The sequence below is a fragment of the Chlorocebus sabaeus genome, chromosome 16 (assembly GCF_047675955.1).
Source record: "Chlorocebus sabaeus isolate Y175 chromosome 16, mChlSab1.0.hap1, whole genome shotgun sequence".
NCBI lineage: Eukaryota > Metazoa > Chordata > Mammalia > Primates > Cercopithecidae > Chlorocebus > Chlorocebus sabaeus.
The window spans coordinates 50,483,654-50,504,841 of NC_132919.1; the positions used below are offsets into that span (position 1 = coordinate 50,483,654).

At 45.2% G+C, this 21,188-nt stretch overlaps 1 protein-coding gene and 1 non-coding gene across 4 annotated transcripts in view; one reads left to right on the forward strand and one right to left on the reverse strand.

Moving 5' to 3' along the window:
• The window catches only part of PRPSAP1 (phosphoribosyl pyrophosphate synthetase associated protein 1), a 45,677-nt gene extending 25,441 nt beyond the window's left edge, over positions 1 to 20,236 (forward strand). For all 3 annotated transcript variants that reach the window (XM_008011665.3, XM_008011669.3, XM_008011667.3), the window contains exons 6-10: positions 404 to 459; positions 1,654 to 1,799; positions 17,268 to 17,338; positions 18,143 to 18,289; positions 19,469 to 20,236. In XM_008011665.3, coding sequence (XP_008009856.1) covers positions 404 to 459; positions 1,654 to 1,799; positions 17,268 to 17,338; positions 18,143 to 18,289; positions 19,469 to 19,627 — 579 coding nt within the window. In that variant the 3' untranslated portion in view covers positions 19,628 to 20,236. The remainder of the gene's footprint in view (positions 1 to 403; positions 460 to 1,653; positions 1,800 to 17,267; positions 17,339 to 18,142; positions 18,290 to 19,468) is intronic.
• LOC119622233 (small nucleolar RNA U13) lies at positions 5,259 to 5,362 on the reverse strand. The gene has a single exon (XR_005238903.1). It is a non-coding gene; the product is annotated as a small nucleolar RNA U13 (small nucleolar RNA).
• Positions 20,237 to 21,188: the final 952 nt, after the last annotated feature.

Below are 21,188 nucleotides of genomic sequence, written 5' to 3' on the forward strand. Positions count from 1 at the left end.
TCTAGTTTTTCTCTGGTATCAGATTTCGATATTGAAAGGCGCATCAAATGAGCTCTCCCTTAAGTCGCAATGCCTGAGGCAGCAGACAGGGTCAACTTTAGTCGTGGAGGATCATAGCTTTAAAAGACACTAAAAATGGATTTTTTTTCCTACGTATCTTTAGCAATTTGCTTATGTTTTCTAAAATGAAGGTTTTAATAAGATTTATTTTTTAAAAATTCTTGATGGAGTGCTTTTTGCAATGATGTTAATTGATAAATATTGAAAAATCTAAAACTTGTGGCTAAAATTCTAGCATATTTGATGACTAGTTTGGATCATTGTTGTACGAACTTGAATACTAGCATCCAAGTGTTATTTTCTGATAACTTTTCAGTATTTTCTATTTTTCCTTCAAATCTAGATTCCAAATTACAGAAATGCAGTCATTGTAGCTAAGTCTCCTGATGCTGCAAAGAGGTAAGTAAGCTAGACCTGGGTCCTGATCCCTCCTGAGCACTCCCAAAGTCAGAATGAGCTGCTTTGGAATCCAGAGGCTGTCACTTGCCTGTGAAAACCCATTGGCTCTCATGTTAACCCCTCCCTCGTTGCCACGTCCCATGCCACACACAGCTTTATCTCCAGCCTCCAGACAACACACATGGTTGCTGAGTTGCTCAGCTCTCCTCTGGGAAAACAAAGTTTCTTCAAGTTCCCAGAGAAAGGAAATCAATGAGGCTATGAGCATTTTTCAGCGAATAGTTTTGTTTTGTTTTGTTTTTTGTTTTGTTTTGAGATGGAGTCTCATTCTGTCGCCCAGGCTGGAGTGCAATGGCTTGATCTCGGCTCACTGCAACCTCTACCTCCTGGGTTCAAGCACATCTCCTGCCTCAGCCTCCCCAGTAGCTGGGATTACAGGCACCTGCCACCACTCCTGGCTCATTTTTTGTATTTTTAGTAGAGACGGGGTTTCACCATGTTCACCAGACTAGTCTTGAACTCCTGACCTCAGGTGATCTGTCAACCTCGGTCTCTCAAAGTGCTGGGATTACAGACGCGAGCCACTGTGCCCGGCCCAGGCAATGGTTTTTAACGTTGTTCTTTCTTCTGAAGATGACTATTAAGAATATTGGACAAAGGATAGAATCAAAATTATCTAGAATCAGAGCTGGGCGGCGTGGCTTACGCCTGTAATTCCAGCACTTTGGGAGGCCAAAGCGGGAGATCGCTTGAGCCCAGGGGTTCAAGACCAGCCTGGGTAACATAGTGAGACCCTGTCTCTACAAAAATACAAAAATTAGCCAGTTATGGTAACATATGCCTGTGATCCCAGCTACTTGGGAGGTTGAGCTGGGAGGATCACCTGAGCCCCAGGAGGTTGAGGCTGCAGTGAGCCATGTTGACGCCACTGCACTCCAGCCTGGGTGACAGTGAGACGTTGTCTTAAAAAAAAAAAAAAAAAGGTCTAGAATCAGATACAATCCCAGACACTAACTCATGTGCGCTTTGAGGCATTTACATTCTGACCTGGGCCTCACATTCTCATTTATATAAATAATGCCTTTGTATGTCCCTGAAATGTTAAATATTTTCATTTTGTGGTTAAAAAGTGATGCAGTAGTGATATGTGGGATTTCTTCCTGTCAGTTTCACCATTTCCCTTTGTCCTTCTAGGGCCCAGTCCTATGCGGAGAGACTGCGTCTGGGTTTGGCTGTCATCCACGGGGAAGCTCAGTGCACGGAACTGGACATGGATGATGGTCGTCACTCCCCGCCTATGGTCAAAAATGCGACTGTGCACCCGGGCCTGGAGTTGCCATGTAAGATGAGCTCTGTGTTTTTATTTTAGTTGTAAACTGAAGAAAGTTTTTTTTGTTTTTGTTGTTGTTGTTTTGTTTTGTTTTTGAGACAGAGTCTCACTCTGTCACCCAGGCTGGAGTGCGGTGGCGTGATCTCGGCTCACTGCAACTTCTGCCTCCTGGGTTCAAGCAATTCTCCTGCCTCAGCCTCCTGAGTGGCTGGGATTACAGGTGTGTGCCACCACACCCCGCTAAAAATGTATTTTTAGTAGAGACAGGGTTTCACCATGTTGGCCAGGCTGGTCTCAAACTCCAGACCTCATGATCTGCTCGCCTCGGCCTCCAGAGTGGTGGAATTAGAGGCATGATCCTCTGCGCCTGGCCCTGAAGAAAGTTTTAAGTAGTCTGAATGACTAGGAGTTACCGACTATGTAGATATATGCTGTCTTCTTGTTTTTAAATAATGGAATGGTATTTGCTATCCTCTGCCTTTTTTATTTTTCGAGAAAGGATCTCACTCTGTTGCTCAGCCTGGAGTACAGTGGCACAGTCATGGCTCACTGCAGCCTCGACCTCCTGGGCGCAAGTGATTCTCCCACCTCCACCTCCTGGGTAGCTGGGACTCTAGGGGTACACTACCATGCCTGGATAGTTCTCTTTTCTTTTTTTTTTTTAAATAGAGACGGGGTCTCCCTACATTACCCAGGCTGGTTTGGAACTTCTGTGCTCAAACAGTCCTGCTGTTGTGACCTCCCAAAATGCCAAGATTACATAAGATTATGGATGTGAGCCACCATGCCAGGCCCGATTTCCTCTTTTGTAAAAGGAAGTTGTGTTGTACGCATTTGTAGACTGTGTATGGACAGTTCTGCGTAGCACTCAGCATTCAGACAATATTCGATAATTTTTGCTTTAGTAAAAAAGTTGTATGTGATGGTGTGAAATCTTAAGCTTTTATATTATGGTAAGCTGGGTGACATCCGCTGATCAAATACCAGGCTTTGGGGATCAGGTAACTTTCATTTGTATTTATTTATTTATTTATTTATTTATTTTGAGATGGAGTCTTGCTCTGTCGCCAGGCTGGAGTGCAGTGGTGCAATCTTGGCTCACTACAACCTCCTCCTCTCAGGTTCAAGCGCTTCTCCTGCCTCAGTCTCCCCAGTAGCTGGAACTATAGGTGCGTGCCAACATGCCCACCTAATTTTTGTATTTTTATTATTTATTTATTTATTTTTATTTATTTATTTTTTGAGACGGAGTCTCGCTCTGTCGCCCAGGCTGGAGTGCCGTGGCGTGATCTCGGCTCACTGCAGGCTCTACCTCCCGGGTTCATGCCATTCTCCTGCCTCAGCCTCCCGAGTAGCTGGGACTACAGTCGCCCGCCACCACGCCCAGCTAATTTTTTGTATTTTTAGTAGAGACGGGGCTTCACCGTGTTAGCCAGGATGGTCTTGATCTCCTGACCTCGTGATCCACCCACGTCGGCCTCCCAAAGTGCTGGGATTACAGGCTTGAGCCACCGTGCCCAGCCTATTTATTTATTTTTTTGAGAAGGATTCTCTCTCTCTTGCCCAGGCTAGAGTGCAGTGGCGTGATTTCGGCTCACTGCAGGCTCCACCTCCCGGGTTCATGCTATTCTCATGCCTCAGCCTCCCGAGTAGCTGGGACTACAGGCACCCGCCACCACGCCCAGCTAATTTTTTGTATTTTTAGTAGAGATGGGGCTTCACCGTGTTAGCCAGGATGGTCTTGATCTCCTGACCTCATGATCCACCCGCCTCGGCCTCCCAAAGTGCTGGGGTTACAGGCGTAAGCCACTGCGCCCAGCCGATTTTTGTATTTTTAGTAGAGACGAAGTTTCACCTTATTGGCCAGGATGTTCTCTATCTCTTGACATTGTGATCCGCCTGCCTTGGCCTCCCAAAGTGCTGGGATTACAGGTGTGAGCCACTGCACCCGGCCTATTTTTATTTTTTTTAATTTTGTTTAAGACTGATCTCGGCCGGGTGCGGTGGCTCAAGCCTGTAATCCCAGCACTTTGGGAGGCCGAGGTGGGTGGATCACGAGGTCAGGAGATCGAGACCATCCTGGCTAACACGGTGAAACCCCATCTCTACTAAAAATACAAAAAAAAAAATTAGCCGGGCGTGGTGGCAGGCTCCTGTAGTCCCAGCTACTCGGGAGGCTGAGGCAGGAGAATGGCGTGAACCCAGGAGGCGGAGCTTGCAGTGAGCTGAGATAGTGCCACTGCACTCCAGCCTGGGCGACAGAGCAAGACTCCGCCTCAAAAAAAAAAAAAAAAAAAAAAAAAAAAAAAGACTGATCTCGTTCTGTTGCCCAGGCTATAGTACAGTGGCGTGATCTTGGCTCACTGCAGCCTCCGCCTCTTGGGTTCAAGCAGTTCTCCTGTCTCAGCCTCCCGAGTAGCTGCGACTTCAGGCACACACCACCATACCCGGCTAATTTTTGTATTTTTAGTAGAGACAGGGTTTTACCATGTTGGTCAGGCAGGTCTTGAACTGCTAACCTCAGGTCATTCACCTGCCTCGGCCTCCCAGTGTGCTGGGATTACAGGTGTGAGCCACCATGCCAAGCCATAGTCTGCTTTTTTAGCTTTTTATTTTAAACTGACTTTAGACTTAAAGTTGAAAGAATGGTACAGATTTCCAGCATATGCTCTTCACTCAGAGTCCCCAAATTTAACGTTTATATACTTGGGTTTTTTTTCACCATTTGAGGGTGAGTAGCAGATGTAATGTTCCTTCATTCCTCAATACCTACATGTATATATATAAAGACAAAAGACTCTCTTATATAACCAGAGTATCATTGTCAGACTCAGGAAGCTAACATTGCTATAACACTGTAATTTACAGACTTTACTTCAGTTTCACCAGTGGTGCCAGCAGTGTCCTTTAGAGCAAAAGAATAAACTTGTTTTCTTGTCCAAGACCTAACCCAGGATCACACATTGCATTTACTTGTCATTTCTCTTTAGTCTCATTTAATCTGGAATGGCTGCTCTATTCTTTGTTTTTCTTATGACCTTGATACTTTTGAACAGTGCGATCAAGTGATTTTGTAGACTGTCCCTTAATTGGGGCTTGTTTATGTCCTCAGGATTAGATTCAGGTTATGCATTTTTGGCAGAAAATCACAGGAAACACGTGATGTGTCCCATTACCGGTGACGTGCATTCTGATAAGTTGGTTAAGGTTTCTCTGGCACGTTTCTCCACTGTAAAGTTATTCTTTTTTTTTCCCCCTTTGTAATTAAGACTATGTTTTAACTGTAAATACTCCATTCAAAAAAAAAATTAGCCGGGTGTGGTGGTGGGCGCTGTAGTCCCAGCTACACGGGAGGCTGAGGCAGGAGAATGGCGTGAACCCGGGGGGGCGGAGCTTGCAGTGAGCCGAGATGGCACCACTGCACTCCAGCCTGGGCGACAGAGCGAGACTCCGTCTCAAAAAACAAAAATGTCGACCAGGTAATGTGCTGATGTTCTGACAAGGTTCAAGGGTAGCACATCTCACATGTGAGTGCGAACACCCAATGATCACACTTAGGAACTATAAAAGGATCTGTCTGATAGCATTTTACCCAGAAGAACGAACTACTTTCTCTCTCTCTCTCTCTCTTTTTTTTTTTTTTTTAGACAAGAATCTCACTCTGTCGCCCAGGCTGGAGTGCAGTCACCGTCTCGGCTCACTGCAACCTCTGCCTCCTGGGTTCAAGCAATTCTCCTTCCTTGGCCTCCTGAGTAGATGGGATTACAGATGATTACAGATGTGTGTCACCATGCCTAGCTAATTTTTGTATTATTAGTAGAGATGGGGTTTCACCATGTCAGCCAGGCTGGTCTCGATCTCCTGACCTCAGATGATCTACCCACCTTGGCCTCCAAAAGTGCTGGGATTACAGGTGTGAGCCACCATGCCCGGCCGAAAGAACTAGTTTCAAAATTGTAGTTGCTTTTCTCAAACCCTGCCACTGTGTTACCATATAATTTTTGTAATACTTCGAAATCCTTGTTTTCATGCAGTGTTCACAGCATCTTCGCCAGCAGTAGATTCATCTCGAAAAAAAAAAAAAAAAACCCACTTTCTTTGCTTATCCATAAAAGCAACTCCTTCTCCATTACAGTTTTATCATAAGATTGAAGCAGCCCAGTCACAGCTTCAGGTTCCATTTCTAATTCTAGTTCTTTTGCTATTTCCACCACATCTGCAGTTACTTCTACCATGGAGGCCCTGAGCTCCTCAGAGTCATCCATGAGGGTTAGAATCAACTTCTTCCAAACTCCTGTTAATGTTGATATTTTGACGTCCTCCCCTGAATCACGAATATTCTCCATGGCATCTAGAATGGTGCATCCTTTCCAGAGATTTTCAATTTACTTTGTCTGGATCCTTCAGAGGAATCACTATCTATGGCATCTATTGTCTTATAAAATGCATTTCTTTTTTTTCTTTCTTTTTTTTTTGATACAGAGTCTTGCTCTGTCACCCAGGCTGGAGTACAGTGGTGTGATCTTGGCTCACTGCAACCTCCGCTTTCCCGGTTCAAGTGATTCTTGTGCCTCATTCTCTCGAATTTCTGGGATTGCAGGTGTGCCCCACCATGCCCAGCTGATTTTTGTATTTTTAATAGAGACAGGGTATCACCATGTTGGCCAGGCTGGTCTCAAACTCCTGACCTCAGGTGATCTGCCTGCCTCGGCCTCCCAAAGTGCTGGGATTATAGGAGTGAGGCACCACGCCCAGCCAAATGTATTTCTTTTTATTTTATTTTAGAGGCGGGGTCTCTGTCTGCTGTCCGGGCTGGAGTACAGTGACAGGGTCTCCCTCTCTCGCCCAGACATGGAGTGCAGTGGTGCGACCACTGCTCACTGCAGCTTCTATCTCCTTAGGCTTAGGTGATCCTCTCACCTCAGCCTTCCGAGTAGCTTGGAAGCTGGGACCACAGGTGCGTGCCACCACACCTGACTAATTTTTGTAGAAATGGGGTTTTGCCATGTTGTCCAGGCTGGTCTTGAACTCCAGGGCTCAAGCAATCGACCCACCTTGGCCTCCCAAAGTGCTAGGATTAGAGGTATGAGCCACTGTGCCCAGCACACAGCTAATTTGTAGAAATTTTTAGTAGAGGCGGGGTCTTGTCTTGTTGTCCAGGCTGGTATCAAATTCATTGGCTCAAGTAATCCTCCCGCCTCAGCCTGTATTCTTTTTTTTTTTTTTTTTTTTGAGACGGAGTCTCGCTCTGTCGCCCAGGCTGGAGTGCAGTGGTGCCATCTCAGCTCACTGCAAGCTCCGCCTCCCGGGTTTACGCCATTCTCCTGCCTCAGCCTCCCGAGTAGCTGGGACTACAGGCGCCCGCCACCTCGCCCAGCTAGTTTTTTATGTATTTTTAGTAGAGACGGGGTTTCACCGTGTTCGCCAGGATAGTCTCGATCTCCTGACCTTGTGATCCGCCCGTCTCAGCCTCCCAAAGTGCTGGGATTACAGGCTTGAGCCACCACGCCCGGCGCCTGTATTCTTCACAGTGTGGGAGGGTGAGGTAGGAGGATCACCTTACTGTTACTACTTTTTTTTTTTTTTGAGATGGAGTCTCGCTCTGTCGCCCAGGCTGGAGTGCAGTGGCACGGTCTTGGCTCACTGCAACCTCCTCATCCCGGGTTCATACCATTCTCCTGCCTCAGCCTCCTGAGTAGCTGGGACTACAGGCGCCTGTCACCACGCCCGGCTAATTTTTTGTATTTTTAGTAGAGACGGGGTTTCACCGTGTTAGCCAGGATAGTCTCAATCTCCTGACCTTGTGATCCGCCCGCCTCGGCCTCCCAAAGTGCTAGAATTACAGGCGTGAGCCACCGCGCCTGGCCTATTATTACTGCTAATAATAAGACTTGGAAGTTGAAATTACTCCTTGATCAATGGGCTGCAGAATGGATGTTGTATTAGTGGGCATGAAAACAATGCAAATCTCCTTGTATATCTCCGTCAGAGCTGTTGAAAGACTATTGTTTGAGATATATATATACATATATATATATATTGAGATGGAGTCTTGCTGTGTTGCCCAGGCTGGAGTGCAGTGGCACAATCTCGGCTCACAGCAGCCTTCACCTCCCAGTTTCAAGCGATTCTCCTGCCTCAGCCTCCTGAGTAACTGGGATTACAGGCATGCACCACCATGGCTGGCTAATTTTGTATTTTTAGTAGAGATGGGGTTTCACCATGTTGGTCAGGCTGGTCATTAACTCCTGACCTCAAGTGATCTAACTGCCTCGGCCTCCCAAAGTGCTAGGATTACATGTGTGAGCCACTACGCCTGGCCTGTTGTTTGATATTGTTTGAACTTTTATGAATTATCTTGGTTAGATCTTGTGAGTAACTTACTGCAGCTTCTACATGAGCACTTACTGCTTCACCTTGCACTCTTAGGTTACGGAAATGGCTTCTTTCCTTAAACTTCATGAACCAACCTTGCTCTGGATTAGGCTTTGGCTTAAGGGAATTTTGTGGCTGGTTTGATCTTCTATCCAGATCACTCAGACTTCTCTGGTTCCGTAATAAGGCTGTTTTGTTTTCTCATCATTCGTGTGTTCCCTGGAGTCAAATTTTTAATGTCCTTCATGAACTTTTCCTTTGCATTCACAACCTGGCTGTTTGACTAAAGAGGTTTAGCTTTTGGCTCTCGACACACTAAGCTTGATTATTTGTAGCTTTTGATTTAAAGTGAGAGACATGGGGCTCTTCCTTTCACTTGAACACTTACAGGCCATTGGAGGGTTATTGGCCTAATTTCAATATATTGTATCTCAGGGAATAGGGAGGTCCAACAAGAGGAAGAGAGACGGGAACAGCAGGTCAGTGGAGCAGTCAGAATACACATTTACTAAGTTTACTGTCTTTTTTTTTTTTTTTTTTTTTTTTAGTGACAGAATTTTGCTCTGGGTCTCGGCTCACTGCAACCTCCGCCTCCCGGGTCCAAGTAATTCTCCTGCCTCAGCCTCCTGAGTAACTGGGATTACAGGCGCGCTCTACCACACCTGGCTAATTTTTGTATTTTTAGTAAAGACAGGGTTTCACCATGTTGGTCAGGCTGGTCTTGGACTCCTGACCTCATGATCCACCTGCCTCGGCCTCCCAAAGTACTGGGATTACAGGTGTGAGCCACCACTGCACCCAGCCAGTTTGCTGTCTTATGTGATCTTGGTTCATGCTGCCCCAAAACAATTGCAGTAGTAATATCAAAGATCACTGGTTACAGATACCAGAAAAAATGTAACAATAATGAAAAAAGTGGAAATACTGCAAGAATTACCAAAATGTGACACAGAAACATGAAATGAGCACATGCTGTTAGAAAAATGGCTCCCAGGCTGGGCACGGTGGCTCATGCTTGTAGTCCCAACACTTTGGGAGGCCAGAGTGGCAGGATCACTTGAGCCCAGGAGTTCGAGACCAGCCTGGGCAACATGACGAAACCTCGTCTCTACAAAAAGTACAAAAAATTAGCCAAGTGTTGCATGCACCTGTGGTCCCAGCTATTCGGCAGGCTGAGGTGGGAGGTTCCCTTGAGCCCAGGAGGCAGAGGTTGCAGTGAGACGAGATCGAACCACTGCACTCCAGCCTGGGTTATAGAGCGAGACCCTGTCTTTAAAAAAAGGTAAAAAAAGAGAGAGAAAAAAATGGCGCCCGTAGACTTGCTTGACACAGGGTTGCCACAAACTTCAATTTGTAAAAATTGTATTATCTGGTAATCTAGCACTTTGGGAGGCCTATGTGGGCGCATCAACTGAGGTCAGGAGCTCGAGACCAACCTGGCCAACATGGTGAAACCCTGTCTCTACTAGAAATACAAAAAAAAAAAATTAGCCAGGCATGGTGGTGTGTGCCTGTAGTCCCAGCTACTTGGGAGGCTGAATCAGGAGAATCACTTGAACCTGGGAGGCAAAGGTTGGAGTGAACCGAGATCGTGCCACTGCACTCCAACCTGGGCAACAAAGAGCCCTGCCCTGCCCTGCTGTGCATGCAGCGGCACCATCTTGGCTCGCTGCAACATTTGCTTTCCAGGTTCAAGTGATTCTTGTGACTCAATCTCTCAAGTTTCTGGGGTTATGGGCGTGTCCCACCACGCCCGGCTAATTTTTGTGTTTTTAGTAGAGACAGGGTTTCGCCGTATTGGCCATACTGGTCTCCAACTCCTGACCTCAGGTGATCCGCCTGCCTTGGCCTCCCAAAGTGCTGGGATTGCAGATGTGAGCCTCCACACCCAGCCTACTTTTATTTTAATGCTCAGTTTGTCTCATATTTGGCCAGAGAGAGCTCCTTCTAGCTGCCTCCTGTGTTCTTTTGGCATGTCCCCATCACTTTTGGAGACTCCCTTACTTTTCTGCTGTAACTACGCCCCGTGTTCATCTTGTAATTTCTTAGTACTGTACTTGGCCATTTCTCCAAGGAGCCCTTATACCTTTAGTTGGAGAATGGTATTTATTTATTTTTAAAAATCAGTCAGGCCAGGCACAGTGGCTCACGCCTGTAATCCCAGCACTTTGGGAGGCCGAGGAGGGCGGATCGCGAGGTCAGCCTGGCCAACGTGGTGAAACCCCATCTCTACTAAAAATACAAAAATTAGCCGAGCATGGTGGCGGTCACCTGTAATCCCAGCTACTTAGGAGGCTGAGGCAGGAGAATCGCTTGAACCCAGGAGGCGGAGGTTACAGTGAGCCAAGATGGTGCCACTGTATTCCAGCCTGGGTGACAGAGCAAGACTCGGTCTAGGAAAAAAAATAAATCGGTCAGATTTACCAGTGCTGGAATGTATGCCAACTTTTTAGTGACACTAATATTAATAAGTATTGATAACCCATTAGCATCAGACCAGCTGAGAATGGTATTTAGAAACCAAGATTTGGGGCCGGGCGTGGTGGCTCACGCCTATAATCCCAACCTTTGGGAGGCCGAGGCGGGCGGATCACGAGGTCAGGAGATCAAGACCATCCTGGCTGACACGGTGAAACCCCATCTCTACTAAAAATACAAAAAAGTAGCTGGGTGTGGTGGCGGGCGCCTGTAGTCCCAGCTACTCGGGAGACTGAGGCAGAAGAATGGCATGAACCCGGAGGCAGAGCGTGCAGTGAGCGGAGATCGCGCCACTGCACTCCAGCCTGGGCGACAGAGCGAGACTCCGTCTCAAAAAAAAAAAAAAAAAGAAAAGAAACCAAGATTTGGGCTCAGGGTGGACATACTCAGTTACCAGATGTTACTACCTGTGAGTAGCCTTGACTTAATGTCCTTTTTTAAGCGGCTGAGTATGTTGTAGGATAATGACCAAGAAATAGGCTGGTTGTGGTGGCTCACACCTGTAATCCCAGCACTTTGGGAGGCCTAAGCAGACAGATCACGAGGTCAGGAGTTCGAGACCAGCCTGACCAACATGGTGAAACCTGTCTCTACTAAAAATACAAAAATTAGCCAGGCGTGGTGGTACACATCTGTAATCCCAGCTGCTTGGAAGGCTGAAGCAGGAGAATTGCTTGAACCTGGGAGACGGAGGTTGCAGTGAGCTGAGATCACGCCACTGTACTCCAGCCTGGGTGACAGAGTGATACTCCTATCTCAAAAGAAAAAAAAAAAAAAAAAAAAAGACCGAGAAATAAAATTACTGGGTCAGAGGTTACTTTGATAGATGTTGTATTATCAGAGTATTTTATATGGTGAGATTATTTATTCTGAGGATGTTGCTTTGTTGCTTAATGGTCGTAACCATGGTTTCCCTGGCAGTCATCTTTATGAGTCATAGGAAAAGCATGCATTACTTCTAGACATACTGGTGTGTTTACATTGCAGCTTCCACAGTTATCATCACATTGTTTTGTGTGACTCTAATAGGCTTAGCCAAGAAGATTCTGAAAAAATTATTTCTTGTGTATGTAATAAATTGTGCCTCCTAAATTAAATATGCTTTACATCTGTATGTCAGTTATCCAGTGTGTTCCAGTGGTTCATTTGTTGGTAATTTAGTTTAAGATCTTAGAATGGTTATGACAGAATAAATATTCAACCTGAGAACTTTTGCAGTTTTTAGGGAGATGAACTATTTTATTTTCCTCAAATCCATTCTTTTTTTTTTTGAGATAGAGTCTTGCTCTGTCACCCAGACTAGAGTGCAATGGTGCAATTCCAGCTCACTGCCACCTCCACCTCCCGGGTTCAAGCGATTCTGCTGCCTCATCCTGCCAAGTAGCTGGGATTACAGGTGCCTGACACTGCCCCCAGCTAATTTTTTTGTATTTTTACTAGAGACGGGGTCTCACCATCTTGGCCAGGCTGGTCTTGAACTGCTGACCTCGTGATCCACCTGCCTTGGCCTCTCAAAGTGCTGGGATTACAGGTGTGAGCCACCACACCTGGCCAAACCCATTATTTAGAGCACTACTTCTTGCCCACGGGTGAGTTTTGCTTCACAGTGGGTATTTGGCAATGTCTGGAGATATTTCTGGTTGTCACAACCATGGGAGCTGGGGTGCTGCTGGCATCTCGTAGGTAAAGGCCATGATGCTTAGCATCCTGCAGTGCGATAATCACCTAATCCAAAATGTCAGTAGTGCTAAGGCTGAGAAGCTCATTTTAGAGTAATTTGTTAAAAGAGAAGTTGTATGAATGAAGGAGTGAAACCTTAAATCTTTTTCATCTTATAGGTAGGCTTGATACAGATGATGGGCAAGGGCATCTAACAAACTTGAAAAGATTATATGTCGGGGGTTCTGCTAAAGAAGACTACATTTGCCACAGGGGTGAAAAGTAAGAGTTTGGATCACAAAAGTGAGAGGAGGTGACTTTTTCTGGCTCGCTTTTCCTGGCTTGTTAATTTCACAAGTGAAGATGTGGTTTTCACCACTGAAGTGAAAACAGACATTGGCACCTCTTGAGCATCTGTTAAATGTAAATTTTGATTTGTTTGTATGTAGATAGGGGTTGTGAGCTTGAAATCAGTTCATTTCTGTTCTACAGAAGACCTCATTTTTTTTCTTCATCTAATTTATTTGTTTATTTTTCTGAGACGGAGTCTCATTCTGTCACCCAGACTGGAGTGCAGTGGGCAATCTCAGCCCACTGCAACCTCCGCTTCCCTGGTTCAAGCAATTCTTCTGTCTCAGCCTCCGAAGTAGCTGGGATTATGAGCGTGAGCCACCACACTCAGCTAATTTTTGTATTTGTTTTGTTTTGTTCTTGTTTTGAGACGGAGTTTTGCTTTTGTTGCCCAGGCTGGAGTGCAGTGGTGTGAACTTGGCTCACTACAACCTCTGCCTTTGGGGTTCAAGTGATTCTCCTACCTTAGCCTCCCGAGTAGCTGGGATTACAGGCATTCACCACCACGCCTGGCTAATTTTGTATTTTTAGTAGAGATGGAGTTTCTCTGTGTTGGTCAGGCTGGTCTCGAACACCTGACCTCAGGGTGATCCACCTGGCTTGGCCTCCCAAAGTGCTGGGATTACAGGCATGAGCCACCACGCCTGACTGTTTTTTTTTTTCTTTTCTTTTTTCTTTGAGACAGAGTCTTGCTCTGTCGGCCAGGCTGGAGTGCAGTGGCACGATGTCAGCTCACTCCAACCTCCACCTCCTAGGCTCAAGCAGTTCTTCTGCCTTAGCCTCCCAAGTAGCTGGGATTACAGGTGTGTGCCACCACGCCCAGCTAATTTTTGTATTTTTAGTAGAGACAGGGTTTCACCATGTTGGCCAGGCTGGTCTCAAACTCCTGATCTCAGGTAATCCGCCCGTCTCGACCTCCAAAAGTGCTGGGATTACAGGCATCAGCCACCATGCCCGGCCTCTTGTTTTTTTTGAGATGGAGTCTCGCCCTGTCACCTAGGCTGGAGTGCAGTGGTACAATCTCAGCTCACTGCAACCTCCAGCTCCTGGGCTCAAGGGAACCTCCCACCTCAGCTTCCCTAGTAGCGGGGATTACAGGTGTGCACCACCACGCCTGGCTAATTTTTGTATTTTTAGTAGAGAAGTGGTTTTGCCATGTTGCCAGGCTGGTCTTCAACTCCTGACCTCAGGTGATCTGCCCGCTTCAGCCTCCCAAAGTGTTGCGTTCACAGGCATGAGCCACTACGCCCAGCCACTCATCTCTTTCTAATGTCAGTTTGTTGATATGGTTTGCCATTTCATTGAACTAGAAATAGACAAAGGTCAAAATGGGTAAGGAATGAATTTGCTCATAGTTCTTTTTTGCTGTTTACTTTAGCAGAGGAAGGTTTGGTTAATTGGCTCCCAGGAAAGAGTAAACGTGTGCACATGTGTGCAGGTGCTTGTACTTGTGATGGAAGCGTTTGTAAGGTAAGGAGGGTTGTCAGTGCAGCTTTATTTTACTTGGAAAATGCTACCTTTAAAAGCAAAAGACAACTTCCTGCTTCCTTCATAAAAACATTGGAAATCATTTGATGAATTGGAGACATTTTCACTGCAGTTGATGTAGTTTTCACAGTGATTTCTGGCCACAAGTAAGGTTGCACAATTCATTTTATTCATGGATTAGATTTTGTTTGATAAAATGGAAAGAGAGAGCAGAATCTAAACTTAGGGTAGTTTTAGCACTCTATTCTTGACCTTGTATGAAAACTGTAATTTTTAGTGTTTTATTTTTTGGGTAAGCTATTCAGAAACTGTTGGCCTGTGAGGTACTAGTCATTTTTTTCTACCCTGTAATAATAAAGCCTGTCTCTGTTTTGTGGCAGCCACCAAATTATGTGTTCACTTTTATCCAGAACCTAAAGGCAGTATCAGCAGGGAATGAGTATACTGGGCAGGAAGCCTTTCTTTTTAGCCTTTTTTAGCCTCCCTCCTAGCTGTGCTTAGGTTTTTCGTACGAAACTAACAATAGTTCTTTGCAGGAGGTAGGGTTGCAAAAAAGTAAACACAAATATTGTGATGTTTTCTGTATCAAACTAGAGCTGAATTTCCATTGATATTTGATGGAGGGATATTGGCTTGCAATATTTCTTTTTTTTTTTTTTTTTTTTTTTTGAGACTGGAGTCTTGCCCTGTTTCCCAGGCTGGTGTGCAGTGGTATGATCTCAGTTCACTGCAACCTTTGCCTCCTGGGTTCAAGCAAGTCTTGTCTCAGTCTCCCGAGTAGCTAGGATTACAGGCATGTGCCACCATGCCTGGCTAATTTTTATATTTTTAGTAGAGACAGAGATTCACCATGTTGGCCAGGCTGGTCTAGAACTCCTGACCTCAGGTGATATGCCTGCCTTGGTCTCTCCAAAGTGCTGGGAGATTACAGGCATGAGCCACCACGCCCAGCTGAAAAGGAACCACATCTCTTTAAGAAGCTGGTAGGTTGGTCAGGCACGGTGGTTCATGCCTGTAATCCCAGCACTTTGGGAGGCCGAGACAGGTGAATCACTTGAGGTCAGGAGTTTGAGACCAACCTGGCCAACATGGTGAAACCCTGGCTCTGCTAAAAATACAAAAAATTACCCAGCTGGTGGTGTGCTCTGTAATCCCAGCTACTCAGGGAGCTAAAGCAGGAGACCTGTAATCCCAGCTACTCAGGGGGCTAAAGCAGGAGAATCACTTGAGCCTGGGAGGCAGAGGTTGCAGTGAGCTGAGATCATGCCACTGCACTCTAGCCTGGGAGACAGAGTGAGAATCTGTCTCAAAAAAAAAAAAAAAAAAACACAAAACGGATAGGTCAACACAACTGTCTATTTACATGGTTTAAAAACAGAATCTCAGGAAGCTGCTCCTAATGGTGGTGGTTTGAAACCCCCCTCCCCCCCATTTTAAGTGATTTTATATACAAAGTCTTCTTTTCTTGCCCAAATTCAAGAAGTTGTCTTTGTTTCTACGATATGAAATCAGGAAATACATGTCTGTCGAGATGTATAAAGTAGTGCTGAATTTCAGCTCAGCTGATTTGCCAATATACAGAGAAAAACACCTGTTCTTTGAGATACACAGTGCCTACTGGTGGAAATCAGCCAAAATTGTTTTTTGGTAGTCACCAAACTCTGTTACCCTGGATTTTATTCTCTTTCGCTTCCCTGACTACTAGGCTAATAAATATTTCAGAATAATAAAGTTTAAAGAAGGAATACTTAGCCTATTCTTCTGAAATAGTCTTTGTTTTTCTTCTCTGTTTACTAACCTCCTTTTGAGGATAAAATCTTATTTCCTTTCTTTATCCTGTAGTTTCCTTTGTACACTCATAGCCTTTCTTCAGACGCAGATTTTGTAGTCAGATAAAAGTCTCTACTTTAAGCACTAATTAAATCAGGAAAAGGTGATGGGCCTGGAGTTATTGTCTTCAAGTTCCTGATTCTGAGGAAACTCTGATTATGTCAGTAGTGCAGTTATCTGATAGTAAGGTTACACTGTCCAAATAAGGTGACTTTGGAAGAAAATAACATAAAGCCATCTCATGATCTGGCAACCTTTCGCAGTTTCGCTTTCTGCAGAGCGGCATTCCTTCTGACTGTCTCTGCCAGCCTCCATGAGAGTGGGGTTTCTATCTGCACGGCATTGCAGTGCAGCCCCTCCGTGTTGGCAGAATCTTCCATGCTCTGCTGGTTCATTGTCTTTCCAGCTGTGCTGTGCACTCTGCTGGTTGCTGAGCTCCTGAGACACAGCTCATCTCAACTGAGAAGTGCTATGTGTATAAAACACACACCAAGTAGAGAAGACTTGATAGGAAAAAAGTGTAAGGCTGTGTGTGGTGGCTCATGCCTGTAATCCTAGCACTTTTGGGAGGCTGAGGTAGGAGGATTATTTGCGTCCAGTTTGAGACAAGCCTGGGCAATATAGCAAGATCCCCTCTGGAAAAAAAAAGTGTAAAACATCTCATTAATAGATTTTTATATCAGGCTGGGTGTGGTGGCTCACGCCTGTAATCCCAGCGCTTCGGGAGGCTGAGGCAGGTGGATCACCTGAGGTCAGGAGTTTGAGACCAACCTGACCAACATGGAGAAACCCCGTTTCTACTAAAAATACAAAACTCAGCTGGGTGTGGTGGCGGATGCCTGTAATGCCACCTACTTGGGAGGCTGAGGCAGAATTGCTTGAACCCAGGAAGCAGAGGTTGCAGTGAGCCAAGATCGTGCCATTGCACTCCAGCCTGGGCAACAAGAGCAAAACTCCATCTCAATACATACATACATACATACATACATACATACATACATTTTTGTATCAGTTACATGTCGAAATTATAATATTTTGGGAATTAGAATTACATAATCTGTTTTTAATGTGGCTACTAGAAAATTCAAAGTAACATGTATGGCGTGCCTTCTATTTCCTTTGGCCAATGCTGCTGTTTCTGAGAGATCGCAGATTCATGGAGGGGGAATCTGCGTGGTTGGTTTGTTTTTTGTCTGTATAGTGGTTGTGCTACCATTTCCAGGGAATGAGGTTATGATTACATTTCTCTAGTGATACATAAATGACTGAGATCTTGTAATTTGTTTTGTTTTGCTAGTGATGATGGCCAAAGAGAAGCCACCGATAACTGTAGTTGGAGATGTTGGAGGCCGCATCGCAATCATCGTGGTATGGTTATGTGTCATCCATTTGCAGAGGTGACACTCCTGGCTCTTGGTCAGTAGGTTGTCCACTCTGGGACTGTATTTCTAGGAACAATGATCTAAATGGATCCACATATCCTTTCTCACCCAAACTCCCTTGTGCCAAGTGGCAGAACCCTCTATCCAGGTGAACACACATCAAAGTATAACCTACAGATAGGAAATGAGCACAGTACTCCCATGAGAAAATTCAGCACCTTCACCTTCATCATGTGGATTCTAGGTTCTTTAAACCAGCTCTCCTAATCATGCTTGAGCGTTAGAGCCAAAAGATGAACTGAAGATGAGCTGTTCCATTTTCACGACTAAGAATGGATGTCCCCGTGCAGACTTGTTCTGCATGTTGACATAGTTTTTTTTTCCCAGCTCTAAATATCTGCTGACTAGTGGGTCATGAGTCCTTTGCTGTAGCACACTATTTCAGTTTTCTTCTCATGTCACGTTCTATTTGAAAAAAAATAAACGGAACGCTGGCTATGTGGGATTCACCAGAAATGTGACACAGGAAAGTGAGTGTTGGCAGTCCTCAGCTCCGGCCGTAACGTCACAGGTGCTTGGCTGCGCCCTCCTCTGACAGACACACAAGGTACTGTCAGGTACTTCTGTTACCATTTCTGGATGCTCAGTCTTTGACCTAGGCACACAGCTCTGATTTTCCATCGGAAATCCTCTGAAACTGAGTGCAGGAAAGAGGAGGGCGGTGTGTGCATTGACAGTCTGGGCTAGAGGGTGTTTTCTTGCCTACCAGCTCACTCTGTTCTCCTCCCAGGATGACATTATTGACGACGTGGAGAGTTTTGTTGCTGCCGCGGAGATCCTGAAAGAGAGAGGCGCCTACAAGATCTACGTCATGGCCACCCACGGCATCCTGTCTGCAGAGGCCCCCCGCCTGATCGAGGAATCCTCCGTAGATGAGGTTGGGCTGCTTCTAAATCTTGAGCCAAGATTTGCTGCTGTGTTTTCTGGGAATAATAAAATGATTCAGTCAATACTAAATTGCTTAATCTGTCTATAGCTTTTCTAACTTTTGCTGGCTAGCAGTTTGTTGGAACAGATACATGTTTAGGAATACAGATAGTCTACGACTTACCATGGTTCAACTTAGAATTTTTTGACTTTATGATGATGCAAAACCATCGCAATTACGATGTAATGTATAGTATTCGTTAAATTACTTGAGGTATTCAATACTTTATTTTAAAATAGTAGCTTTTATTATAAAATGAAAGCCTTTGCCCTAGATGATTTTGCCAACTACAGTCTAATGTAACTGTTCTGGGCATATTTGAGGTAGGCTAGGCCAAGTTAATGATGTTCAGTAGGTTAGGTGTATTAAATGCATTTTTTTTTTTTTTTTTTTTTGAGATGGAGTCTTTGTCACCCAGGCTGGAGTGCAGTGTTCCAATCTCGACTCACTGCAACCTCTGCCTCCCGGGTTCAAGCGATTCTCTTGCCTCAGTCTCCCAAGTAACTGGGATTACATGCGCCTGCCACTAGGCCTGATATAATTTTTGTATTTTTAGTAGAAATGGGGTTTCACTGTGTTGGCCAGGCTGGTGTCAAACTCCTGACCTCAGGTGATCCGCCCGCCTTGGCCTCCCAAAGTGCTAGGATTACAAGCATGAGCCACTGTGCCCGGCCTAAATGCATTTTCTACTTAAAATATTTTCAACTTATAATGATGTGTTTATCCAGACGTAACCCTATCATAAGTTGAGGGTTATGTTGAGAGTCTGTGTATGTCTATTTGCATAACAATTTGCCTGGGTACTTTAATTTGACACCCTAGGAGCGTTTCTCTTGAGGCTGGAATTCTTCCCTTATGGTCTGAGAGTTCTGCATAGCACTGGGGCTCACTGTTTCTGTGTGGAGACCATGTCCTTCCTGAGATTTTCGTCTTTTGTTCTGAGGCCATGTAACTTTTCCTTTGCATAAAATTAGTTAAGTTTGGTTTATAAAAACTATACTCAGTGGAACAAGGTTTTGTAGTTTGGAACTTAGGCTGTGGGGACTCAGTGTTAGATAAACTTTTCTGTGTAACCAGTTTGAAACACACTTCAGTAACAGTGTTTGTTTTCCATCACTGTGTGACTAGGTGGTGGTGACGAATACTGTCCCTCATGAGGTTCAGAAGCTGCAATGTCCCAAGATAAAGACTGTGGATATCAGTTTGATTCTTTCTGAAGCCATTCGGAGAATCCACAACGGAGAGTCCATGGCCTACCTTTTCCGAAACATCACTGTGGACGACTAACTTTCACGAGGGTCTCGACCCTGGACCTCCTGAGGGAAACATGGAAAAAGCAGTGCCATGAGTGATACAGTGTTTCCTTGCAAGGGAGGACTGGAAACAGCCTGGAGTTAGATAGTCTCTCTTGCCCGGATTGATGGGTAGGAGGGATTGAAAGAGTCAGGAAGAAGACAGAGCTAATGGATAAATGTCATAACATGGCCTTATATCTCTGCTGTCATCAGCCCTGATCCTTAAAAGTTCTAGCTGCTTTCCTGAAAATAATCTGAAAATCTTATTGATACTAAAGAGGAGTTAAAGGCACATAAAGTCTTAACTCTATAATGTTCATTTAGTTGTTTCAGCTCCAGGGAAATGGAGGTATTGATGTTGAACCTGGTTAGGGAAGCTGAGCGCCTGTGGCTCTATTACTATCCAGTTGGCCTCTCCCAAATCAACTTCAAGTCTTTTATAGAGAATCGTATTTTTCTTTCAGAAATTGTTATGCCTACAGCCATTGAAAAATGAAGCATTAATGTTGTTACATCTTCCAAGGATGTCAGATTAGAAAATAGCATCCCACCTCTGGAAATCTGAGTGGCTCTGAACTTGCAAATAAAAGAATTTGTTGTCTTGCTAGTCTTTTCATTAGATGGCAGACCATAGTCACAGAACCGCAGTCAGGTCTGTGGCTGGACACACTTTCCCAGGTTCTGCCCTCTTCCTAAGTGTGGAAGCTGAGTCCTTGTTGAATAATATATTTTACATCTAAATTAAAAAAAAAAAAAATAGGCTGGGTGTGGTGGCTCACGCCTATAATCTGAACACTTTGGGAGGCTGAGGCAAGGAGGATTGCTTGAGCCCAGGAGTTTGAGACCAGCCTGAGAAACATGGCGAAATCCCCCCATCTCTACAAAAAGTACAAAAATTAGCCAGGCATAGGTAGCGTGTACCTGTAGTTCCAGCTACCTTGAGAGACTGAGGTGGGAGGATTGCCTGAGTCAAGGAGGCTGAAGCTTCAGTGAACTATGATTGTACCACTGCCGTCCATCGTGGGTGACAGAGCAACACCCTGTCTCAAAAAAAAAAAAAAAAAAAAAAGGCCAGGGATGGTGTCTTAAGGCCTGTAATCCCTGCACTTTGGGAGGCTGAGACAAGTAGATCACCTGAGGTCAGGAGTTTGAGACCAGCCTGGCCAACATGGCAAAACCCCATCTCTACTAAAAATACAAAAATTAGCCCAACTAAGTTAAAAGCGTAAGTGCATAAAAGACTGCAAAGAGGCCGGGCGTGGTGGCTCACGCCTGTAATCCCAGCACTTTGGGAGGCTGAGGCGGGCAGATCACGTGAGGTCAGGAGTTTGAGACCAGTCTGGCCAATATGGTGAAACCCTGTCTCTACTAAAAATACAAAAATTAGCCAGGTGTTGGCAGGGAGGTGCACACCTGTAATCCCAGCTACTCGGGAGGGTGAGGCAGGAGAATTAATTGGTTGAACCCGAGAGGTGGAGATTGCAGTGAGCTGAGATTGTGCCACTGCATTCCAGCCCAAGGGACAGAGCAAGATTCCATCTCAAAAAAAAAAA